A 26,857-nucleotide genomic window follows, 5' to 3' on the forward strand; every position below is an offset into this window, starting at 1 on the left:
GTGTGGAAAATGATTTAAGACTGAGACTCTCTCCAATACAACCCAAAATTGTAGTTATGTGCATCCATTCAAGCACGCCCTTCTCATTAAACTGTGGTGACTTATTCACAATTTTTGATTAACAAATAAAGTTTTATATGTAAGATGGCTAAATAAAGAGCAAAATTATTGATTATTATTATTTGTGCACTGGTCCTATAAGAGCTCTTTGTCACTTCCCACGAGCCGGGTTGTGGCAAAAACTCACACTCATTCTTATGTTTAATAAATGTATTGTATAGTGTGTGTGTGTGTTGCAGGCTTACAATGATGGCAAAAAACAACATTTGAGAGTGCGCTGACCCTGGTGCTAGAGGGGGTACGCAATTGGATGTTGAATGTTTGAAGAGGTATGGGACTATAAAAGTTTGGGAACAACTGATGTCCCGGTAATAACATACTATCTTATTGTGTCAGTCTGCAGATACAGAGGCTGCAGGTCCTGGGGTGAAGCAAGAGAGGTCTGAAAGAGAGGAGGACCTACGGCACAGCAGAAACATCCAGACTGGAGCGGCTGGAGCGTCCTCTGTAGCCACGAAGGACCCCACCACGGCAACAGCGCAGACCAGTGCCGGCTCAGTGTATTTACCAGTATTTCACCAGAGCCAGGGGACGGTTCATTCCTGTGGAGATGGTGACGCATTAGTCACTGGTGGTGATGATCCGTCATGTTCTTACACTACAGAGATGGACCCTGGCACCATATCTGTGGGTTTAGAGACACAGACTGATCTGTCTAAAGGGGAATGGAACCGGTACAGTAATAGTGTATACTCTGAAGGGTGCCTAGATAAGAAAGGGGAGGGTCTGGTCGTAGATGAGGTGACTGTGAAAGTGGAGGGCGACGCTCCTCCCACATGGAATGCAGATAGTCACCTAGGAGTCAGACACTCACAGGGCAGAGATTTCTTAGATTACAGGGAAAGCTTAGAGACAAATCCAAATGTTGCGACCCACTCCCCTTTACACATTCTCAGGGATCGCGACCCAGTGTCCACGTCGATGGGGCTTTCTGATTCACACGGCCATGTCCTTTTCAATCAGGTATTGAGCGCAAACGACAGGGCTAGAGCTCAGGGAGGGGGAGCCACATCAGGCAATAGTAAAGAGAAACGGTTCCTCTGCATGTTCTGTAACAAAGGCTTCAGCTGCCCCCAGAAAGTGGAGATCCACCAGAGGGTCCACACAGGGGAGAAACCCTTCAGTTGTACCCAATGTCACATGCGCTTCGCTGAGGCTGGCAGCCTGAAGAGGCACCAGAGGGTCCACACAGGGGAGAAACCCTACAGCTGCCCCCAGTGTGAGAAGAGGTTCTCCCACCAGCACCATCTGAAGAGGCACTTGAAGGTCCACACGGAATAGAGGTCGTTCACCTGTAAGCACTATCGGAAGAGGTTCTCGGAGAAGAGTTACCTCAGGATACACCAGCAGAAAAACGATTCCACTCTATAACATAGAAAGTAACCATTCCATTCAATGGCTTCTAACGTTTAGATCAAACTCTGCCCCCAGAAGGTGGAGATCCACCAGAGGGTCCACACGAGATGACGTAGATCAATTTCCAGAACAACAAGGCCAAGACATTTTGGGATATATAAGGCCTAAAAAGACTTAATTTAGCCTACAAACGGTATGTTCACATGCCTATTTCATTACTTCCATTCAACTATTTTTATCTTTTTCAATAAACACTTATTTTTATTTTTTGTACCCCTTTTTCTCCCTAGTGGTAGTTACAGTTTTGTCCCATGCTGCAACTCCCATTTGGGAAAGGCGAAGGTGGAGAGCAGTGCATCCTCCGAAACACAACCCAACCAAGCCACACTGCTTCTTGACTCAATGCCCGCTTAACCCGGAATGCAGCCGCACCAATGTGTCAGAGGAAACACCGTACACCTGGCGACCATTTCAGTGTGCATTGCGCCCGGCCAGCCACAGGAGTTGCTAGTGCGCGATGGGACAAGAACATCCCTGCCGGCCAAACCCTCCCCTAACCCGGAAGACGCTGGGCTAATTGTGCGCCGCCCCATGGGTCTCCCGGTCGCGACCGGCTGCGACAGAGCCTGGACTCGAACCAGGATCTCTAGTGGCACTGTGCCTTAGACCACTGCGCCACTCGGGAGGCCATCAATAAACGCTTTTAATGAGAAAATTCATGCAGCTCATGCAGTTCAATCATGCAGATTGGTAGTTGAGACGTGTATATGTGGTTTTCATATGGTTTATTTAAAACGTGTTTATGTTTAATAAACAGAAAATGGGACTTTTCATTCTAAGACTTTCTCTGCTGGCACATGTTGCCGACAGTTATATCAAGTTGGCTGGATGGCCTTTGGGTAGTGGAGCGTGAAAAACCCAGCAGCGTTGCAGTTCTTGACACAAACCGGTGCGCCTGGCACCTACTACCATACCCAGTTCAAAGGAACTTAAATATTTTGTGTTGCCCATTCACCCTCTGAATGGCACACATACACAATCCATGTCTCAAGGCTTAAAAATCCTTAGTTAACCTGTCTCCTCCCCTTCCTCTACCCTGATTGAAGTGGATTTAACAAGTGACATTAATCATAGCTTTCACCTGATCAGTCTGTCAATTAGTACACTTAGTGTATATGCTCTTCTGTACAATTTGTGTTTACAGTCTGTAGGCCATGTGGACCTGCTGATATCCAGTCTTGTTGGCGGGAGAGAGTGCACCTCTGAGGTGGCTGGTCATAAGCCCTGGCGCCGGATCAGAACCCCGGATCAGGAGCCGTTGCTCTTCCTTCCTGTGTCGGAACCAGGACCGAACCACAAGGGACAGAGACTCCACCACCACACAGCACACAATCCCACCAACACCAAAACAATGGCTAGAGGTCAAGGAGTTCAGACTAACCTGCTTCTACCTCCTCTGGTGCCATTGGGTCACAATGTGGGAAGCCGAGCATTAGGATGGACGCCGACAAGCCATACGCCTGCCCCACGTGTGGTAAGCGCTTCGCTAAGGCAAAATATGTGAAGCAGCACCAGACCGTTCACACTAAGGACCTGCAGACTGTTACAAAAGCTTCTTCCCGAGTAGCTTTATAAGACAAAAATGTCCACAATGGGGAGAAATTGTAGCAGTATAGTTATCATGTGAAGTGTCTTGAGGTAAGAGGGTAATCAACCACCCACCCCTCATTAACTTGTAATTTGAAAGGGGCTTGAGTAAAAACCTGTTCTTAGAGACACAGTAAATCTAGGCTAGAAGGACGGCAATTGAATATTTACCTTACTGAGGTGATGTAGATGGAATAAAGTAATTATATTCTTTTATACTATATTCTTGCTAACACACTATTCTTTCTAAACATGTCTGTTCTCAGCTTGAAAGATATTGATCATAGGAGAGTTGATGTGTAATGTAATAAGCAGTACGGTATTTCAAAGAACCACACCCTTTAAGCTGACGCCAACCAATAAGATAAACGGAAGTGGGCAAAATTCTACTTGATAGGAGAGCCACATCAGCAAGAAGGGAGAGAGTCATGATGCGGAAGAATAGCGCCAATCTCAAACCTACTTCTCCCGAAATATAAATCTAATGTTGCTTTTTAGTATAAAACAACTACCGAGGCTGATTTCATTACATCTTAACTTTTTATGGCTGCAGGGGCAGTATTGAGTAGCTCTGATTAAAGGTGCCCATTTCAAACGGCCTCGTACTCAATTCTTGCTCGTACAATATGCATATTATTATTACTATTGGATAGAAAACACTCTCTAGTTTCTAAAACCGTTTGAATTATATCTGTGAGTCAAACAGAACTAATTTGGCACAAACTTCCTGACCAGGAAGTGGAAAGTCTGAAATCAAGGCTCTGTTCTTCTTCCTGCCTATAAATGGGCATGATACGTAAGAGTCTACGTGCACTTCATAGACCTTCCACTGGTTGTCAAGAGGCTGTGAGAGAAGAAATTTCGTGTTTATCTTGGTCTGAAGTGGAATACAGGCTCTTTGTATGACGTGTCCCTCATTTCCGGTACTCTCGGGAGCGCGAGGTGGACAGTGGTATTGCCTTCTGTTTAGCTGCCGTTATGGATGACAACTATCTCCGGCTTTGATTTTATTTGATACATGTGACCATATCATCGTAAAGTATGTTTTTTCAATATAGTTTAATCAGATTATTGAAATTTTTTCGGGAGTTTTGCTGTGTTCCGTTCTCTGACTTTGTTGACGATGGAGACATCCGTGCCACTTGGCTAGTGTGCGTGCTAAATCAAGAGGGAAAGTTGCCGTTCTAAATCCAAACAACGATTGTTCTGGACAAAGGACACCTTGTCCAACATTCTGATGAAAGATCAGCAAAAGTAAGAAACATTTTATGATGTTATTTCATATATCTGTCGTACATGTGAACTAGTTGTGGGCGGCCAACGTTTGGGTACTCTAGCTATACCGAAGCTGCATATCGTAATGAAGTTATTTTTAGAATTCTAACACTGCGATTTCATTAAGAACTAATGGATCTATCATTTCCTATACAACATGTATTTTTTAGTTATGTTTATGAATAGCTATTTGGTCAGAATATGTGTGTCAGAAAAAGTGTCAGGAAAAATCCGGACGTAGTGAGAAAAAGTAGCTAAGTTAGCACAACGTGTAACCATTGATTTCAGCTCTAAATATGCACATTTTCGAACAAAACATAAGTGTATGTATAACCTGATGTTATAGGACTGTCATCTGAGGAAGAAAATCAAGGTTAGTCAAAAATTATATATCTTTTGCTTGTTTGTTACGATCGCTTACTTTTGCTACTGGGAAATTGCTTGTGTTTTTGGCTATTGTGGTAAGCTAATATAACGCTATATTGTGTTTTCGCTGTAAAACACTTGATAAATCGGAAATATTGTCTGGAATCACAAGATGCCTGTCTTTCAATTGCTGTACACTATGTATTTTTCAGAAATGTTTTATGATGAGTATTTAGTTATTTGGCCTTGGTGTCTGTAATTATTCTGTCTGCTTTCGGTGCAATTTCTGATTGTAGCTGCAATGTAAACTATGATTTATACCTGAAATATGCACATTTTTCGAACAAAACATAGATTTATTGAATAACATGTTATAAGACTGTGATCTGATGAAGTTGTTTCTTGGTTAGTTTGGTTGGTTCTTGGTTAGTTAGGTTGGCTTTGTGCATGCTACCTGTGCTGTGAAAAATGTCTGACCTTTTTTGTATTTGGTGGTGAGCTAACATAAATATACGTGGTGTTTTCGCTGTAAAACATTTTAAAAATCGGACATTTTGGCTGGATTCACAAGATGTGTACCTTTCATATGCTGTATTGGACTTGTTAATGTGTGAAAGTTAAATATTTAAAAAATACATATTTTGAATTTCACGCCCTGCACTTGAGTTGGCTGTTGTCATAAGTGTACCGACGTCAGGCTTGCAGCCATAAGATTAACTTCTCTGGGATGTGGGACGGTAGCGCCAAATTCAAAACAACAGAAATCCCATAATTAAAATTCCTCAAACATACAAGTATTTTACACAATTTTAAAGATAAACTTGTTGTAAATCCAGCCACAGTGTCCGATTTCAAAAAGGCTTTACTGTGAAAGCACACCAAACGATTATGTTAGGTCGCCGCCTAGTCACAGAAAAACACAGCCTTTTTTCCAGCCAAAGAGAGGAGTCACAAAAAGCAGAAAGGGAAAATTAATCACTAACCTTTGATGATCTTCATCAGATGACACTCATAGGACTTCATGTTACAAAATACATGTATGTTTTGTTTGATAAAGTTCATATTTATATCCAAAAATCTCAGTTTACATTGGCATGTTATTTTCAGTAGTTACAAAACATCCAGTGATTTTGCAGAGAGCCACATCAATTTACAGAAATACTCATAATAAACATTGCTAAAAGATACAAGTGTTATGCATGGAATTTTAGATCCACTTCTCCTTAATGCAACAGCTCTGTCAGATTTCAAAAAAACTTAACGGAAAAAGCACACCATGCAATAATCTGAGTACAGTGCTCAGACACAAAAACAAGCCGTACAGATATCCGCCATGTTGTGGAGTCAACAGAAGTCAGAAATAGCATTATAAATATTCACTTTGATGATCTTTATCAGAATGCACTCCCAGGAATCCCAGTTCCACAATAAATGTTTGTTTTGTTCGATAAAGTCCATCATTTATGCCCAAATACCTCCTTTTTGTTTGCACGTTTATCCCAGTAACACAAATTCATGAGGCGCGACACTAGGTCAAGATGAAAAGTCAAAAAGTTCCATTACAGGCCGTAGAAACATGTCAAACGATGTACAGAATCAATCTTTAGGATGTTTTTAACATAAATCTTCAATAATGTTCAATCCGGAGAATTCCTTTGTCTTCAGAAATGCAATGGAACGCAGGTCGCTCTCACGCGTGATCAGCTCATGGCACTCTGCCAGACCCCTGACTCAATCAGCTCTCATTCCCCCCTCCTTCACAGTAGAAGCATCAAACAAGATTCTAAAGACTGTTGCCATCTAGTGGAAGCCTTAGGAAGTGCAATATGACCCCATGGACACTGTATATTCGATAGGCAATGACTTGAAAAACTACAAACCTCAGATTTCCCACTTCCTGGTTGGATTTTTTCTCAGGTTTTTGCCTGACATGAGTTCTGTTATACTCACAGACATTATTCAAACAGTTTTAGAAACTTCAGTGTTTTCTATCCAAATCTACTAATTATATGCACATTCTAGCTTTTATGGCTGAGTAGCAGGCCGTTTACTCTGGGCACCTTTATATCCAAGCTACTCAATACTGCCCCCCAGTCCCAGAGAAGTTAAGTTGAAGAGAGTGAGGAAGAAGTATACAAAAAATGGAGGTGTGGCTTCAGAACCACAAGTTGCGGCTGTTTTTGTGGAGTGTGAGAAACACAGAGTTGGACTGAAAATCTGCACCCTGTCCACGATCATTCTTTGTTGATTGGAGTACGATTCAAGGAAAAAGTCAACCATGGGGTTTTGTCTGACCCGTATGACGTCTCGGAGTGGGTGGAGAGAAAGCTAGGGAAAGTGAAGGTGGCGTCAAGGTAGCGAGGAGTGGGTTCATTATCATACGGTGTACCACCATCTGTCAGAGGGACTGAGCTTTGCACTTGATTCGACTGGGGTCACGAGAAGTAACGTGCTTTAGCCTACGGAACAGAGCTCCTCTCAAAGGGGTGTCTTTGGCTTTAAAGACAATTACAATTGTAGTCTATTGTTAGGGTTCGTTCCTTACGTCCTTCTTTGTCAATCATTGGTTCATTGGTGAAATTAGCATTGACAATATCTTTAATTAAATAGTTCAAAAACCTTTATTAATGCAATTGCAGACAGAAGTTGACAAACAGGACCATATCACACATGTTTCTGAGTAAGTTATGCCCCAAACAAAAGGTCTCAAGTTGTTTTATTAAACCAAAGTCCCGCCTTAGTGATATCACTGACTACGTCATTACGTTTTTACTCCTGAGACCAAAACCCTGCATCCATGGCTATACAAACATTAGTTTGTGTTGATCTAAAAGCTAGGCAATAAATGTCCCCTCCCCAAAGTTGATTTATTGTGGAATGTCTGAGTAGTCTTATCTCCCACACTCCCCTGCAGAGTTCTGTCTTAGTCACACATTGAGTGAGTGAATGAGAAAACTGTGGAACAATTCTAAAACTATATAATGAAAATATATATTGTTCATCTGTAGTCCAGGACCCTATAAATGTAAGGAGGGATGGGGCTTATAACCCCTCCCCTTCTATTAATGTAACATAAGCATAATCAACTATTCTAATACATCAAACATTTGTACAGCCCCAAATCATGACCGCTAGGTGAATCCTGACACTATAACAAATGTGCATTGTCATGTAGTAACAGAATGATACAGTAATTGAGATTTTTGCAAATCATTTGATTATTTACACTGAACAAAATATAAATGCAACATGTAACAATTTCAAAGATGTTACAGTTCATATAAGGACAATGAAATAAATTATTTTCACATGACTTGGAATACAGATATGCATCTGTTGGTCACAGATACATAAAACAAAGGGTAGGGCCATCTGAGTGGCGCAGCGGTCTAAGGCACTGCAGTGCTTGAGGCGTCACTACAGATCCGGGTTTGATCCCGGGCTGTGTCACTGCCGGCCGCGACTGGGAGACCCTTGAGGCGACGCACAATTGGCCCAGCGTCGTTAGGGAAGGGTTTGGCCGGCCGGGATGTCCTTGTCCCATCGCGCTCTAGCAACTCCTGTGGCAGGTTGGGCGTATGCACGCTGACACGATCGCCAGTTGTACAGTGTTTCCTCCGGCACATTGGTGTGGCTGGCTTCCAAGTTAAGCTAGCAGTGTGTCGAAGCAGTGTGGCTTGACAGGGTCATGTTAAGGGGGACGCATGGCTCCCGACCTTTGCCTCTCCCGAGTCCTTACGGGAGTTGAGGCTAAGGGACAAGACTATAACTACCAATTGGATATCACAAAAAAAATAAGTAAGGCGTGGATCAGAAAAACAGTCAATATCTGGTTTGACTACCATTTGCCTCATGGAGTGTGACATCTCCTTCGCATAGAGTTGATCAGACTGTTGATTGTGGCCTGTGGAATGTTTTCCCAATCCTCTTCAATGACTGTATGAAGTTGCTGGATATTGGCGGGAACTGGAACACTGTCGTACATGTTGATCCAGAACATCCCAAACATGCTCAATTGGTTACATGTCTGGTGAGTATGCAGGCCATGGAAGAACTGGGACATTTTCAGCTTCCAGGAATTGTGTACAGATCCTTGCTTTCATGGGGCCGTGCATTATCATGCTGAAACATGAGGTGATGGCGGCGAATTAATGGCATGACAGTGGGCCTCATGGTCTCGTCACGGTATCTCTGAGTATTCAAATTGCCATCGATAAAATGCAATTGTGTTCGTTGTCCGTAGCTTATGCCTGCCCATACCACAACCCCACCACCACCATTGGTCAATCTGTTCACAACATTTGACATCAGCAAACCGCTCGCCCACACGACGCCATTAGTCTCCCATCTGCCCGGTAGAGTTGAAATCGGGATTCATCAGTGAAGAGCACACTTCTCCAGTGGCCATTGAAGGTGAGCATTTGCCCACTGAAGTCGGTTACACCTCCGAACTGCAGTCAGGTCAAGACCCTGGTGAGGACGACGAGCACACAGATGAGCTTCCCTGAGACGGTTTCTGACAGTTTGTGCAGAAATTATTCGGTTGTGAAAACCCACAGTTTCATCAGCTGTCGGGTAGCTGGTCAACACCTTAACCATTACGCTAAGAGGTCATAAGTCTAGAGCAAAACCTGTTACATGTGCGTGAGTCTCAGCTTTCAATAATTTGCTCAAACCCCTCTACGTAAGTTTTTGTTAAAAAAAGACCTGGCCCCAAGCCCCTTCGGGATCCGCTCTTCTCTCACAAACACCTCTCTAGCTCTGCCAGGGTTAATCACACAGATGAATGGTTGGTACCAGCAGATGCAAAAGAAATTGAATCCAATGGTAAAATCCAGAAGTATGTAGCTCAAACACACAGTGGGCGTGTCTGAATATCCGTACTTGCATCCTAAAAAGAGTAGACTGTTTGAGTATGTGAAAAAAATAATGTAGTTTTATAATATGACATTTCGAAAATGTACTGTACTTTTAAGGTCATACTCATTTTGGCTTTGACAGCAGCTGAATCAGATATGGGGATGTGCTACTGAAATTAACCAATAATGCGAAAAACAACCCAATCGTGCATGACGCATTCTCAGTATGTGAAAATAGAACGTTTTATTGAATGTGAATTTTTTTAAATCGAGTTCAGTAAAGGAGAGGCCAAGGTCTTAATAAGAAGTATATTTTTTTTAATAGAAGGACTTGTGGAACAGCGAGGGAAAGGGAAGACCCCTGTTTTAAGATCCAGGAAAAGGTGGGGGAGGACCTCAGGTCAAGAGAGAAGGGAGGAAAGTCTAATCACAAGGCTGAGACTTATAAGGCTCAACAGCACTTTGAAATCAGAAGGGAAACATTCAACTGGAAAGTGTGATCACTGCCAGGAGATGGAGACAGTGGAACACATTCCATTTCAGTGCTAGCAATATGGGAGGGAAAAATACAATTTGTTATTAGGATTAAGGAGTTTAATTGAATTTTGAAAAAAAACTTAAGCTGATATTGTATTTAATTCTGCATTTCGTTTCCTAAGAGAAGGTAGGGTTTAATTGGGTAGAGCTCAACTTTAGACCTCCCATGTCGATGGTTCACACTCCAGTCCAGTTGGTGGCGGTAATGCATCACTAAAGTTGACTGCCAACCGCGATTTAAAAACCACAAGTGTAAACGGAAGTGAACGGTGACCAAGAACAATTTCAATGTTTGCGTTTTTATTAGTTATTTAGACATTTATTAAAACACACGAACTCAAAACATGACTCTTAACTAAACAGCATCACCTCCTTACCCCCCAGGTAGTCTTTCATTCGTGTTGGAGACAGGACTTGGGTGATACATCTGTTATCTAGGTAACGCTAACTGCTAACATGGCTAACTGTATGGTTTTTCACACTCAAATAGCCTCCATCATGGAGGTGCTAGCGAATGCAGCCGTGGCCGATATCTGTAAACTCGTAGACGACGACTATGCAGTGTTTCGTTTGGAAATAACTCAAAGCCAGAAAGAAAACAGGGTATTGCAGAGGAAACTACAGCAACTCGAATTGAAGATGACACGGGAGCGTGCAGAGAGGACAACGCGAGACCGCGTCCTCGCTTGTCGTCCCAGTAACGTTAGTGCTAAGATCCTCGACCGATACAAAGGAATGGCAAGAGGTACATTTTATAGAGGTTGAGGGGCCTGTCGCCCCGTTCACATCTGCACGTTTAAATTTAGATGTGTTAATCACCAATAGTAGGCTATAGTTCCCCTGATTGCTGAAAGACACTATCACATTCTAACCTGATAATATATTTCCTATTATTTACTCTTTGAAAACATGAGCATTGACGAAACAGTACCTAACCACCTCTTTTCCCCCAATCACTCTTTAAGGTGAAGGACATCTCACTGGAAGCCACAGAAGCTTTGTGAAGCCAGCGGAACACAATACATGGAGACATGACCAACCAATCAATGTTGATGAGGGGAGTGGAACCTCAACCCAGGAAGTTATTGTGATAGAGGTTAGTGTAATAGTATTACATAAAAATTACAGTCCAACAAATGTGGCCAGATTATTTCAGAAAGACTCCCATCAGCTATTCACTTATATGTACATCCTCATTTATCTGCCATAAGGGAGCTTGTGAGACTTCCCTACAACATTGTTTTCCAATTTTACTCATGTACCGGTAATAACCTCCTCTCTTGTTTCAGTCTGCAGAGGCTGCAGGTCCTGGGGTGAAGCAGGAGACGTCTGAAAGAGTGGAGGACCTACGGCACAGCAGAGACATCCAGACTGGAGCAGAGCCTGGAGTGGTTCCCCCTGTAACCACTGGGCCCCCTGCCAACGTGCCCCAGGCCAGGTCCCGATGCAGCATCACAGAGGTCAGTTTAACGCCCTCAAGTCAGAGACCGACACCAAGACTTTAACTGTAAAACACAGGCTCTTACACACCGTATCTGACCACAGATCAGACCCAGAGAGACTGGGGCTGGGGAGACTGGGCTGCCGTCCTGCTCCCGGCTCAAACTACTTACCGATATTTCACCCAAGCCAGAGGGTGGTTCATTCCCGTTATGATGATAACGCATTAGTCACTGGCGTTGATGATCTGTCTTCTTTCACTACAGAGATGGACCCTGGCAACATATCCTTGGGTTTAGAGACACAGACTGATCTGTCTAGAGGGGACTGGAACCGGTATCGTAGTAGTGTATATTCTGAAGGGTGCCAAGCTAAGAAAGGGGAGGTTGTAGTCATAAATAGCAACGGTGAAAGTTGAAGGTGATTCTCCTCTGACATGGAATGCAGACGAGACTCACTTAGGGGGAGGACACTCACAAGGCAGAGATTTCTTAGACTACAGGGAAAGCTTAGAGACAAATCCAAATGTTGCAACCCACTCCCTTTTACACACGCTCAGGGGTCGCGACCCAGTGTCCACGTCAATAGGGCCTTGCGTTTCACATGACTGCTATCAGTTATTGAACTCAAAGGGCCTAGGCTCTGGGAGGGGGAGCAACATCAGGCAGTAGTAAAGAGAAACGGTTCCTCTGCATGTTCTGTATAAAGGCTTCAGCTGCCCCTAGAAGGTGGAGATCCATCAGAGGGTATACAGCTGCCCGTATTGTGAGAAGAGGTTCTCCTACCAGCCCCAGCTGAAGATGCACCTGAAGGTCCACATTGGAGAAAGGCCGTTTGCCTGTGCGCACTACAGTTAGAGGTTCTCCGAGAGGAGGTACCTCATGATACACCAGCAGATAAATCATTCCACTGTATAACATAGAAAATAACCATTCCACTCGATAGCTTCTGACTTTAAATCAAACCCTGCATTAAAGACAAAGATTTATTTTCATTGTTGTCAGCAAAAAAGATCCACAGATGCATTTGTAATAACGGGAGTAACAGATTTCAGTGTTGAATATTCCTCGGTAGAATGTTTCATCCAGAAATTGTAGGCTGTGATGTTCACAAATGCCTGTTTCACTACTTCCATTCAACAACTTAATTTTAATGACAATTTATGCAGTTTATCAAGTTCATGCAGATTTTTAGTTGACATTTTATATTGACATTTTAGCCATTTTGCATTCGCTTTCTTCCAGAGTGACTTTCATCCAGACAGCCACACAACATAGTCTTTGCACATTTTTGGGGGGGGCATTCATTTAAGATACTCTTTGAAGAGGTAGGGTCTCAGACGTCTTTGGAAGATGGGCAGAGACTTTGCTGTCCTAGCTTCAGCGTTAAGGTCGTTCCACCATCGGGGTGCCTTCACAGAGAAGATCTTCGACTGGGTTGAGCAGATGCGGCCAAGAGACCAGAGGTGACAGAACGGAGTGCTCGGATTGGGGTGTAGGGTTTGACCATAGCCTGAAGTTATGGAGGGGTAGTTCCCCTTGCTGCGGTGCGTCAAGGAGTGGGGTGACATGGAAGAACTTGGGAAGGTTAAATACCGGATGGGCTGCAGCGTTCTGGATAAGTTTCAGGGGTTTGATGGCACAAGTAGGGAGGCCAGTCAACAGAGAGTTGCTGGAGTCTAGATGGGAGAAGACCATAGCCTGGATTAGGACCTGTGCCGCTTCCTGTATGAGGAAGGGTTGTACTCTATGGCTGTTGTAGAGCATGAACCTGCAGGAGTGAGTCACTGCTTTGATTTTAGCAGAGAATGACAGGGTGTTGTCAAGGGTCACACCAAGGTTCTTTGCACTTTGGGAGAGGGACACCATGGAGTTGTCAACCATGATGGAGAGGTCTTGGAGCGGGCAGGCCTTCCCCGGGAAGATGGGCAGCTCTGTCTTGTCGAGATTAAGCTTGAGGTGGTGGGCTGATATCCAAGCTGAGATGTCTGCCAGGCACACAGAGATGCATATCTATGTGTGGTTTTCATATGGTTTATTTAATTTTTTAATGTTTAATAAACACAAAATGGGGCTTTTCATTACAAGACTTTCATTGAGACGCTCTTTAGTATACGTCACATCTCATCTCACCCTATTCTACATAAACACGACAGTGCATTATAACCAATATACACTTACTAAATAGACCTACACATACCTACACGCTAATAAACACCTACTATACATGTGAAAATAGTTTTGTCAGGTTTGTCTGATGACTTTTTACTTATCATAGCTGACTTGTTTTTACCCACAACAAAATATTTATGTCCACCATGATGGGTTTTAACAACAATGAAGTCAATCTGTAACTACAGTATAGGACTCGAACCTAGTGGGGATGGGTAAAGACTCCATGTTGAAAGTGTGTTTATTAACTGTGTGTGTGTGTGTGTGTGTGTGTACGTACCGGAGTGTATGTCTGTGTAACCTGTATCACCTGTCTCTTCCAGGAGGAAGAGGGTCCAGAGGTGCTGCTGGTGAAGGAGGAGAGCTGTGAGGAGGGTCTGTGGAACCCAGAAGGGACCATGGTCATAGAGGACAACCAGACTACACCACCTTCTGAACCCACAGAGGAACCAGTTGAGCAGCACAGGACCACAAACAGTCTCACTGAAGTGAGCCCACTGTAAACTACTGTCTGTATGGTATTAGGTCAGGGCCCGTATCCACAGAGCGGGAGTGCTGATCTGGATCAGTTTTGCCTTTTTAGATCATAATGAAGACTATAAAGGTTAGAGGTCGACCGATTATGGTTTTTCGATGCCGATTCTGATTATTGGAGGACCAAAAAAGTCGATACCGATTAATCGGACGATTTAATAAAAAAATATATTTTATTTGTAATAATGACAATTACAACATAATGAATGAACACTTATTTTACCTTAATATAATACATCAATAAAATCAATTTATCCTCAAATAAATAATGAAACATGTTTAAATAATGCAAAAACAAAGTGTTGGAGAAGAAAGTAAAAGTGCAATATAATGTAAGAAAGCTAACGTTTAAGTTCCTTGCTCAGAACATGAGAACATATGAAAGCTGGTGGTTCCTTTTAACATGAGTCTTCAATATTCCCAGTTAAGAAGTTTTAGGTTGTAGTTATTATAGGAATTATTGGACTATTTCTCTCCATACGATTTGTATTTCATATACCTTTGACTATTGGATGTTCTTATAGGCACTTTAGTATTGCCAGTGTAACAGTATAGCTTCTGTCCCTCTCCTCGCTCATACCTGGGCTCGAACGAGGAACACAGCGACAACAGCCACTCTCAAAGCAGCGTTACCCATGCAGAGCAAGGGGAACAACTACTCCAAATCTCAGAGCGAGTGACATTTGAAACGCTATTAGCGCTCACCCCGCTAACTAGCTAGCCTTTTCACATCGGTTACACCAGCTTAATCTCGGGAGTTGATAGGCTTCGAGCCCATAAACAGCAGAGCTGCTGGCAAAATGCACGAAAGTGCGGTTTGAATGAATGCTTACGAGCCTGCTGGTGCCTACCATCGCTCAGACTGCTCTATCAAATCATAGACTTAATGAAAACATAATAACACACAGAAATACAAGCCTTAGGTCATTAATATGGTCGAATCCGGAAACTATAATCTCGAAAACAAAACATTTATTATTTCAGTGAAATACGGAACCGTTCCGTATTTTATCTAACGGGGGGCATCCATAAGTGTAAATATTCCTGTTACATTGCACAACCTTCAATGTTATGTCATAATTACGTAAAATTCTGGCAAATTAGTTCGCAACGAGCCAGGCGGCCCAAACTGTTGCATATACCCTGACTCTGCGTGCAATGAACGCAAGAGAAGGGACACAATTTCACCTGGTTAATATTGCCTGCTAACCTGGATTGCTTTTAGCTAAATATGCAGGTTTAAAAATATATACTTCTGTGTATTGATTTTAAGAAAGGCATTGATGTTTATGGTTAGGTACAGTCGTGCAACGATTGTGCTTTTTTCGCAAATGCGCTTTTGTTAAATCATCCCCCGTTTGGCGAGGTTGGCTGTCTTTGTTAGGAAGAAATAGTCTTCACACAGTTCACAACGAGCCAGGTGGACCAAACTGCTGCATATACCCTGACTCTGTTGCAAGAGAAGTGACACAAAGAAATTCATGTTAGCAGGCAATATTAACTAAATATGCAGGTTTAAAAATATATACTTGTGTATTGATTTTAAGAAAGGCAGTGATGTTTATGGTTAGGTACCTTTTTCGCGAATGTGCACCGCATCGATTATATGCAACCCAGGACACACTAGATAAACTAGTAATATCATCAACCATGTGTAGTTAACTAGTGATTATGATTGATTGATTGATTGTTTTTTATATGATAAGTTTAATGCTAGCTAGCAACTTACCTTGGCTTCTTACTGCATTCGCGTAACAGGCAGGCAGGTGGTTAGAGCGTTGGACTAGTTAACCGTAAGTTTGCAAGATTGAATCACCGAGCTGACGAGGTAAAAATATGTCGTTCTGGCCCTGAACAAGGTAGTTAATCCACCGTTCCTAGGCCGTCATTGAAAATAAGAATGTGTTCTTAACTGACTTGCCTAGTTAAATAAAGGTGTAAAAAAAAAAACCGGTGTCCAAAAATACAGATTTCCGATTGTTATGAAAACTTGAAATCAGCCCTAATTAATCGGCCATTCTGATTAATCGGTCGACCTCCAATGGTAGGTGGGGACCTGATCATAGATCAGCACTCCTACTCTGATGCTTTGTGAATACGGGCCCAGGTCTTGACCATGCCTTTGAATTTATAAAACTATTAAAGAGTGACAAGTGATCAAATTAACTAACATGTTTGCATAGTACTCATAGTAATCCCTCATTGCCCAATCAGAAGATGCTCCATAGCAGGGTGCTCATATCAGATTTATTGATCCAACATCCTCTCACTCTGTATCTCTTACAGTCAGTAGACATGGAGGATGGGAAGCCTGATCTGCTGCTGGTCAAAGAGGAGACCATAGAAGATGGACCAGAGAGCATTGATCTGCTGAGTGGACTAAAGATGGGGGAGCAAGGTAAGGGAGAAATACATAATCTGCCTTCAGAAAGTATTCATATCCCTAGACTTATTCCACATTTGTTGTTACAACCTGCATTCAAAATGTATTAAATAACATCCTCATCCATTTACACACACTACCCCATAATGACAAAGTGAAAACATGTTTTTAGAGTTTAAAAAAAATGAAATTCAGAAATATCTAAATTAAAAATATTCACACCGCTATGTCAATACATCCTAGAATCACCTTTGGAAGCTATTACAGCCGTGAGCCTTTCTGGGTAAGTCCCGCTGATTGGTGATTTTGTCTCCCAATGGAAAGCGGACTGAACCAGGTTTTCCTCTATGATTTTGACTGTGCTTAGCTCTATTCCATTTATTTAAGGGGATATTCAATTTCTGCTTTTTTGTTTATCCATCTACCAATAGATGCCTTTCTTTGTGAGGCATTGGAAACCTCCCTGGTCTTTGTGGTTGAATCTGTGTTTGAAATTCACTGCTCGACTGAGGGACCTTACAGAGAATTGAATGTGTGGGGTACAGAGATGAGTCATGTTAAACACTCTTATTTCACACAGTGAGTCCAAGCATCTTATTATGTAACTTGTTAAGCACATTTTTACTATTTTACTCCTGAACTTATTTAGACAAAATGGTTGAATACTTATTAACCTGTCTAGGACTGGGGTGCCGCTAGCACTGAAAAGGCAGAGACGCGAAATTCAAAAATATATATTTTTTTAAATATTTAACTTTCACACATTAAAGTCCAATACAGCTAATGAAAGACACAGATCTTGTGAATCCAGCCAACATGTCCGATTTTTAAAATGTTTTACAGGGAAGACACAATATGTAAAGATGTAAATCTATTAGCTAAACACATTAGCATAATCCACCATCTTTTCTTTGTCCACCAACACCAGTAGCTATCACCAATTCGGCTAAACTAAGAAATTGATAGCCACTAACCAAGAAAAAACCTCCTCAGATGACAGTCTGATAACATATTTATGGTATAGGATAGGTTTTGTTAGAAAAATGTGCATATTTCAGGTAGATGTCATAGTTTACAATTGCACCCACCGTCACAAATGGACTAGAATAATTACAATGAGCAACGTGTTTACCTAACTACTAATCATCAAACATTTCGTAAAAATACACAGCATACACTAATCGAAAGACACAGATCCTGTGAATACAGACAATATTTCAGATTTTCTAAGTGTCTTACAGCGAAAACACAATAAATCGTTATATTAGCATTGCACATGTGCAAACATTACCCCAGCGTTGATTCTAGCCAAAGAGAGCGATAACGTAAACATCGCCAAAATATATTAATTTTTTCACTAACCTTCTCAGAATTCTTCAGATGACACTCTTGTAACATCACATTACAACATACATATACAGTTTGTTCGAAAATGTTCATATTTAGCCACCAAAATCATGGTTAGACAATGAGAAAAGTAGCCCAGCTGGTCAGAAAATGTCGTGCGCCATATTAGACAGTGATCTAGTCGTATACATAAATACTCATAAACGTGACTAAAAAATATAGGGTGGACAGCGATTGATAGACAATTTAATTCTTAATACAATCGCGGAATTACATTTTTTAAATTATCCTTACTTTTCAATACAGTTTGCGCCAAGCGAAGCTACGTCAAAAAAGATGGCGTCCTAAGCCACTAACATTTTTCGACAAACACGATTTATCATAATAAATTGTTCCTACTTTGAGCTGTTCTTCCATCAGAATCTTGGTCAAAGAATCCTTTCTTGGGTCTAATCGTCTTTTGGTCGAAAGCTGTCCTCTTGCCATGCAGAAATACACATTGCGTTCGGCATGAACTGGAACGGTGCCCAGAGATTCACAGTGGCTCAGAAATAAATGTCCCAAAATCGCACTAAACGGATATAAATTGCTATAAAACGCTTTAAATTAACTACCTTATGATGTTTTTAACTCCTATAACGAGTAAAAATATGACCGGAGAAATATAACTGGCTACACTAATGCTTGGAAAAACAGTAGGTCGGTGTCCTCCGCGCGCCTGACGCACCTAGAAAAGAGTTCCTACCTACAGGATTTTTTCATTTATAGTGGCTGTGATTGGGCAATCGATACCATTCAAAGCGTCATCACGTAAAGGCATCCAGGGGAAGACGTAAGCAGTGTCCGTATACTCATAGGAATAACAGTGGCCTTAAAATTGACTCCAGAACAGGGGCCAAAATGTGTGAAATCTGACTCCATGTCAGGGAAATTGCTGTAGAATGAGTTCTGTTCCACTTAGAGACAAAATTTCAACGGCTATAGAAACTATAGACTGTTTTCTATCCAATAATAATAATAATATGCATATTGTACGATCAAGAATTTTGTAGGAAGCCGTTTCAAAAATTACACGATTTCCATAAATAGTGACAACAGCACCCCCTAGCCTTAACAGGTTAACTCAAGATATTTCAGCTTAGAATTTTTTATGAATTTGTAAAAATGTCTAAAAACATAATTCCACTTTGACATTGTGGGGTATTGTGTGTAGGCCAGTGACACACAATCTCAAGGGGTGTGAATACTCTCTGAAGGCACTGTATAGGCTACATACTGTACAGTAATAGATATTCAATGGGAATAGTGATGTGCCTGGCTATCGTTATTCATTTTCTTCCATGAAATCAATAGAACTTATGTTTACATAGAAAAACATACACATTATAATGTATGAACTTGACTCAAAAAACATTGACTTATCAATGACCCAAGTCCAGCGCAGATAATCCCTACCATTGTGTAGCTGAGTTGTCGTAGTGCTGCTGCAAATGTACATTGTCCCAGGGGTGTTGTCAGTCATAAGTAACTTAATTCATGTCCCTCTAACTTCCCTGAGTGCATCTGTTCATCCTACAGCTATTGTATTCTGTAATCATGTGCCTATGAACCAGAGTTCTACTCTTAGCACTGAGGTGTGCCCTAGTAGGAAGTCCACTCTGTTCAGCTCACCCTGCACTATCAACTCAAACATAAATAACGTTGTCATGTCTACTTATAAGCTTCCCAGATAAGTGCTGAAAATAGCCCACATTAAGAAGCAAGGTTCATGAAATAAATAACTTGCTAGTAACAGATGACATTCATATTTTGACTCTGAAACGCACTTAGATAATACCTTTGATAATACAGTGGTAGCAATACATGGTTATAACATCTACAGAAAAGACAGAAATGCCAATGGGGGCGGTGTTGCAGTCCATATTCAGAACCACATTCCTGTAGAGCTTAGAGAGGATCTCATATTAAATACTGTTGAAGTAATATGGCTACAGGTTAATCTGCCTCACCTAAAGCCCGTTCTTGTGGGAAGCTGCTATAGACCCCCATCTGCTAACAGTCAATATATTTACATTTACATTTAAGTCATTTAGCAGACGCTCTTATCCAGAGCGACTTACAAATTGGTGCATTCACCTTATGATATCCAGTGGAACAACCACTTTACAATAGTGCATCTAACTCTTTTAAGGGGGGGGGGGGGGGGGGGGGGGTTAGAAGGATTACTTTATCCTATCCTAGGTATTTCTTAAAGAGGTGGGGTTTCAGGTGTCTCCGGAAGGTGGTGATTGACTCCGCTGACCTGGCGTCGTAAGGGAGTTTGTTCCACCATTGGGGTGCCAGAGCAGCGAACAGTTTTGACTGGGCTGAGCGGGAACTGTACTTCCTCAGAGGTAGGGAGGCGAGCAGGCCAGAGGTGGATGAACGCAGTGCCCTTGTTTGGGTGTAGGGCCTGATCAGAGCCTGAAGGTACGGAGGTGCCGTTCCCCTCACAGCTCCGTAGGCAAGCACCATGGTCTTGTAGCGGATGCGAGCTTCAACTGGAAGCCAGTGGAGAGAGCGGAGGAGCGGGGTGACGTGAGAGAACTTGGGAAAGTTGAACACCAGACGGGCTGCGGCGTTCTGGATGAGTTGTAGGGGTTTAATGGCACAGGCAGGGAGCCCAGCCAACAGCGAGTTGCAGTAATCCAGACGGGAGATGACAAGTGCCTGGATTAGGACCTGCGCCGCTTCCTGCGTGAGGCAGGATCGTACTCTGCGAATGTTGTAGAGCATGAACCTACAGGAACGGGTCACCGCCTTGATGTTAGTTGAGAACGACAGGGTGTTGTCCAGGATCACGCCAAGGTTCTTAGCACTCTGGGAGGAGGACACAATGGAGTTGTCAACCGTGATGGCGAGATCATGGAACGGGCAGTCCTTCCCCGGGAGGAAGAGCAGCTCCGTCTTGCCGAGGTTCAGCTTGAGGTGGTGATCCGTCATCCACACTGATATGTCTGCCAGACATGCAGAGATGCGATTCACCACCTGGTTATCAGAGGGGGGAAAGGAGAAGATTAATTGTGTGTCGTCTGCATAGCAATGATAGGAGAGACCATGTGAGGATATGACAGAGCCAAGTGACTTGGTGTATAGCGAGAATAGGAGAGGGCCTAGAACAGAGCCCTGGGGGACACCAGTGGTGAGAGCACGTGGTGAGGAGACAGATTCTCGCCACGCCACCTGGTAGGAGCGACCTGTCAGGTAGGACGCAATCCAAGCGTGGGCCGCGCCGGAGATGCCCGGCTCAGAGAGGGTGGAGAGGAGGATCTGATGGTTCACAGTATCAAAGGCAGCCGATAGGTCTAGAAGGATGAGAGCAGAGGAGAGAGAGTTAGCTTTAGCAGTGCGGAGCGCCTCCGTGACACAGAGAAGAGCAGTCTCAGTTGAATGACTAGTCTTGAAACCTGACTGATTTGGATCAAGAAGGTCATTCTGAGAGAGATAGCAGGAGAGCTGGCCAAGGACGGCACGTTCAAGAGTTTTGGAGATATCAGATAATATCTGGATAATATGTGTGAAATGCTTGATAATGTATGTGATATCAACAGAGAGGTGTATTTTCTGGGTAATTTCAATATTGACTGGCTCTCATCAAGCTACCCACTCAAGAAAAAGCTTCAAACTGTAACCAGTCCCTGCCATCAGTCAACCTACCAAGGTAGTTACAAACAGCACAGGAATATAATCATCAACATGTATTGATCACATCTTTACTAATGCTCCCGAAATTTGTTTTAAAGCAGTATCCAAATCCATTGCATGTAGTGATCACAATATAGTAGCCATATCTAGGAAAACCAAAGTTCCAAAGGCTGGGCCTAATATAGTGTATAAGAGTTTTGTAGTGATTTGTATGTTGTTGATGTAAAGAATATTTGCTTGTGTGTAATGAGGAGCAACCAGACACTGTACTTGACACATTTATGAAATTGCTTAATCCAGTTACTAATAAGCATGCACCCATTAAGAAAGTGACTGTAAAAACTGTTAAATCCCCTTGGATTGATGAGGAATTGAAAAATGTTATGGTTTTGAGGGATGAGGCAAAAGGAATGGCAAATACGTTTGGCTGCACAACCGATTGGCAAACATACTGCAAATGTGACTTAACTGAATAAAAAGAAGAAACTGTACTATGAAACAAAGATAAAGGATATAAAGAATGATAGTAAAAAGCTTTGGAGCACCTTAATAAGAACCCCTCGACAATATCCGCTGAAAAGGCAGAGAGCGAAATTCAAAAATATTTTTTTGAAATATTTACCTTTCATATATTCAATACACCAAATTAAAGCTTAACTCCTTGTTAATCTACCCATCGTGTCAGATTTCAAAAAGGCTTTACAGCGAAAGCACACCATATGATTATGTTAGGTCAGAGCCTAGTCACAAAAAAACATATAGCCATTTTCCAGCCAAAGAGGGGAGTCACAAAAAGCAGAAATAGAGAAAATGAATTACTAACCTTTGATCTTCATCAGATGGCACTCATAGGACTTCATGTTACAAAATACATGTATGTTTTGTTCGATAAAGTTCATATTTATATCCAAAAATCTCAGTTTACATTGGCGTGTTATTTTCAGTAATGGTGTGCCTCGAAAACATCCGGCGAATTTGCAGAGAGCCACATCAATTTAGAGAAATACTCATCATAAACTTTGATAAAAGATACAAGTGTTATGCACAGAATTAAAGATATACTTCTCCTTAAATAAAATGTTTGGCAAAAAGGAAAACTCAGCTCAATCATTCACTGAAACAGATGGCTCATTCATTACATTATATTGCCAACTACTTGAATGATAATTTTTAGGGGAAAGATTAGCAAGATTAGGCATGACATGCCAGCAACAAATGCCGAGACTACACATCCAAGTATAACTGACCAAATTATGAAAGACAAGCATTGTAATTTTGAATTCCCTAAAGTGAGTGTGGAAGTGGCGAAAATATTGTGTTCTATCAAAAATGACAAGCCCCCGGGGTATGACAACTTGGAGGTTAAATGACTGAAAATAATAATGGATGATATTGCCACTCCTATTTGCCATGTTTTCAATTTAAGCCTACTAGAAAGTGTGTCAGGTCTGGCAAAAGTCATTCCGCTACCAAAGAATAATAAAGCCCCTTTTACTGGCTCAAATAGCCGACCAATCAGCCTGTTACCAACACTTCGTAAACTTTTGGATTTTTTGGGGGGGTGGCCAGATACAATACTATTTTACCGTAAACAAATTGACAACAGACTTTCAGCACACTTATAGGGAAGGACATTCAACAAGCATAGCATTTACATTTACATACAATTGATGATAAAAAATAATGTGGGAGCTGTCTTGTTAGACTTCAGTGTGGCTTTTGACATTATCGATCATAGCGGCTGGAAAAACGTATGTGTTATGGCTTTACACCTGCTATATTGTGGATAAAGAGTTACCTCTCTATCAGAACACAGAGGGTGCTCTTTAATGGAAGCCTCTACAACATAAACTAGATAGAATCAGGAATTCCCCAGGACAGCTGTTTCGGCCCCTTACTTTTCTATATTTACTAATGACATGCCACGTGTTGATACAACAGTCTGTCCATAATAAAGCGCTGCTGCTTCAGTCGAATGGTCAGGTGCCACAGAAGAACAGGGCAGCACGGCTGGCCCTTAAATGTACACAGAGAGCTAGCATTAATAATATGCATGTCAATTTCTAATGGCTCAAAGTGGAGGAGAGATGGACTTCATCACTACTTGTTTTTGTAAGAAGTGTTTACAAGCTGAAGGCACCGAGCTGTCTAAACTACTTGAACACAGCTAGGACACCCATGCATACCCCACAAGACATGCCCCCAGAGGTCTCTTCACAGTCCCCAAGTTCAGAACAAACTATGGGAGGTGCACAGTACTACATAGAGCCATGACTACATGGAACTCTATTCCACATCAGGTAACTGATGCAAGCAGTAGAATTTTTGATTTTTAAAAAACAGATAAATATACCTTATGGAATAGTGAGGACTGTGAAGACACACAGGTACAGACACACGCATACGCACGCGCTAGCACACATACTCTACACACACATATATTGTAATATTGTTGTATGATGGTATTATACATTTTGTATTGTAGATATATAGTGGTGTAATAATGTTATATGATGTACTGTTTTAGCTTTTGTTTTGTGTGATGTAAGTGCCTTAATGTGTTTGGACCCCAGGAAGTGCAGCAGCTAATGGGGATCCCTAATAAATACATATGTAGAGTTCTCTACCATGTTTGTAAAGTCTACTTTGTAACCTCTTCCTGCAGGTGGTTGGCTGGAGGCTAACAGAGGAGACTGGGCAGCCATATTGGATTCCCAGATCCAGACGGATGCAGCCAAGGGCCCAGGGGTCAACATCACTGAGCAGGTCAGGAACAGAGGCGACATAGTGGAGGTCAGTGGATGGGACAGCGTCCTCAACTCTGGGCTGGGGAACAACAATGTTAACCACAACCAGAAACAGACAGTGGAACACAAAACAACAACCAAAATTAGTCTCCATGACAACAGACTGTCTGAGACCAGGGCGAGGCTTAGATTTGGTCTGCGGGGACGGGGAGGTGTCCGTAAGACAACAGACACAGACTTGGCTAGCGATGCTCCATCCTGCTCCTATAGTTGTGATTCAGAGAGACTGATGACGCCTCAGATGCTAACAGATGCTGCCTTCAGCTTGCCTTCTATAGGATCTATCAACTGGAACATGGACCCTGTGACAACACAGACAATCCCTGGCCTTCATCCTCCTCACACTCTCCTAATGTTAAACCAGACCTCAGACAATGCCAGTGCCTCATCACTAAATGGCTACACAAACCTATTGACAAATGACAGTAGTAGTAACACTATCAGTAGATCCGGTGTCAAAGAGAAGCGCTTCCCGTGTTCATTCTGTGGGAAAACTTTCAGTTTTCCTAAACAGGTGGAGATCCACCAGAGGATGCACACAGCAGAGACATCGTTCAGCTGCCACCTGTGCCGGGCCTGTTTTTCACACTTGTCCAGCCTAAAGAGGCACCAGAGGGTCCACACAGGGGAGAAACCATTTGGCTGCCACCTGTGCAAGGCCAGTTTTTCACACTCATCCAACCTGAAGAGGCACCAGAGAGTCCACACAAGGGAGAAATCCTAGAGCTGCCCCAGTGTGAGAAGAGGTTCTCGCACCAGCTGAAGATGCACCTGAAGATCCACACAAAAGAGCCCGTTCGCCTGTACGCACTGCGAGAAGAGGTTCTCAGAGAGGAGCTACCTCAGGATACACCAGCAGAAAATGCACACCGCCCATGTGTAGTGACATGTAATGTAGTATTAGTTAGTTTGTAGTTAATTCTGTTTGTTTTGGATGTAGTAGGGAAACTGAATGAGGTGAATTGAGGAAATAATGAGTATGATGAAACAGAGTTGATGATATGGTGATGGTTGGTGTGATGGTGTCTCTAAAAGTGCTTCACTGATGTAAAGTGAACCTTGTCCTGTTTGATGCTGGTGTTTTATAATGAGGAAATGATAGTGCCTTAATTCATGTTTACTTGACATGAAGTAGTGAAGATGTGTCTAATGTTGAACCTTTTCCAAAGTATTCTAAAATAAATTTTGTCAAAGCGAGGGTCCAAGATTTACAGAAAAAGTCGTGTTACCATAGTGAAGTTATTCTACATGTTGTTTTGTACAATTAAAGTACTGTACTTCACTGTGTGAGTGTATGACCATTTTGTTGAAATTAAATACAACATTGACTCTGTTCTGACTGACTTGGTTCTTTTGTGTCATTGCAGGGACTGAGCTTCCCTTATCTCAGTCAAGCCAAAACATTATACTTCATTTTTTTAAATCAAAACATGGACATTTTTTCTAATAAACTCCAAGGCTCGATATTGTTAGCTACTTGAATCACGGTGTTATAGATGGTCTTGACTGTGGTTATTTTTACTATCATGTCATGTTTCTGTGTACAGCAGAGAGTTTCTTATATAAACCTTTATGCTTTTCTGTTCAATTTGTGTTTACAGTCTGCAGTCCAAGAGGACCTGCTGATATCTGGTGTTACTGGCGGGAGAGACTGGACCTCTGAAGCGGGTGGTCACAAACCCTGGCCCCGGATCAGGACACTGGATCAGGAGCCGTTGCTCTTCCTTCGCGAGTCGGAACCAGGACCCAACCACGAAGGACAGAGACCCCACCACCACACAGAACACAACGAGTGGACAGGTGGACTCAACACCCTCAGTCCTAGTCGTCATCAGAGAGACAGAGGCTCCAGTCAGGGATCCAATCAGCAATTTAGGCTCTTGTCTTCACAGTCTCAGTGCAGGGATGGAGCAGGGCCTGGGGCTGATAGAGATAGACCCTCCTGTTCCTATGATACAAACACCACAGTATCCATGATGAACAGAGCAGGTCACCCTGGGCTTCAGCCTTCACATAGAGTGGTGGGAGACCCGCCTAGTGGGAGTCTAACAGGAAGTCTTTCTCCTTCAAGATCTCCTCTAATGCCTGGTGACTGGGTTCATAGAAAGCCTGGACCTGGGTCTAGCCTTCCTCGGTTACCTCAGGATTACCTCACCAATACAGACAGGGTCAGGATGGGTGTTCACCATGAGAGGTACGTAGCCTATAACACTGCAGACAATCCCAACACCCAAACAATGGCTAGAGGTCAAGGAGGGAGCTCAAACACTAACCACCTGAGGGTGGTGGCTCCTGCTTCTACCTCCTCTGGTGTCATTGGATCACAACGTG

General features: G+C 42.5%; 1 protein-coding gene and 1 pseudogene across 1 annotated transcript in view; both read left to right on the forward strand.

Annotated features, from left to right (window-relative positions):
• Window positions 1-5,415, forward strand: part of LOC129841493 (zinc finger and BTB domain-containing protein 18-like) — an 11,309-nt gene extending 5,894 nt beyond the window's left edge. The window contains exon 3 of the mRNA XM_055909782.1: window positions 457-5,415. Within this exon, the coding sequence (XP_055765757.1) occupies window positions 457-1,401 (945 nt within the window). The 3' untranslated portion in view covers window positions 1,402-5,415. The remainder of the gene's footprint in view (window positions 1-456) is intronic.
• Window positions 5,416-10,365: 4,950 nt separating this feature from the next.
• On the forward strand, window positions 10,366-25,859 carry LOC129841495 (zinc finger protein 143-like; annotated as a pseudogene).
• Window positions 25,860-26,857: the final 998 nt, after the last annotated feature.

This window comes from Salvelinus fontinalis, chromosome 42 (assembly GCF_029448725.1).
Source record: "Salvelinus fontinalis isolate EN_2023a chromosome 42, ASM2944872v1, whole genome shotgun sequence".
In the NCBI taxonomy this organism is placed as follows: Eukaryota; Metazoa; Chordata; class Actinopteri; order Salmoniformes; family Salmonidae; genus Salvelinus; species Salvelinus fontinalis.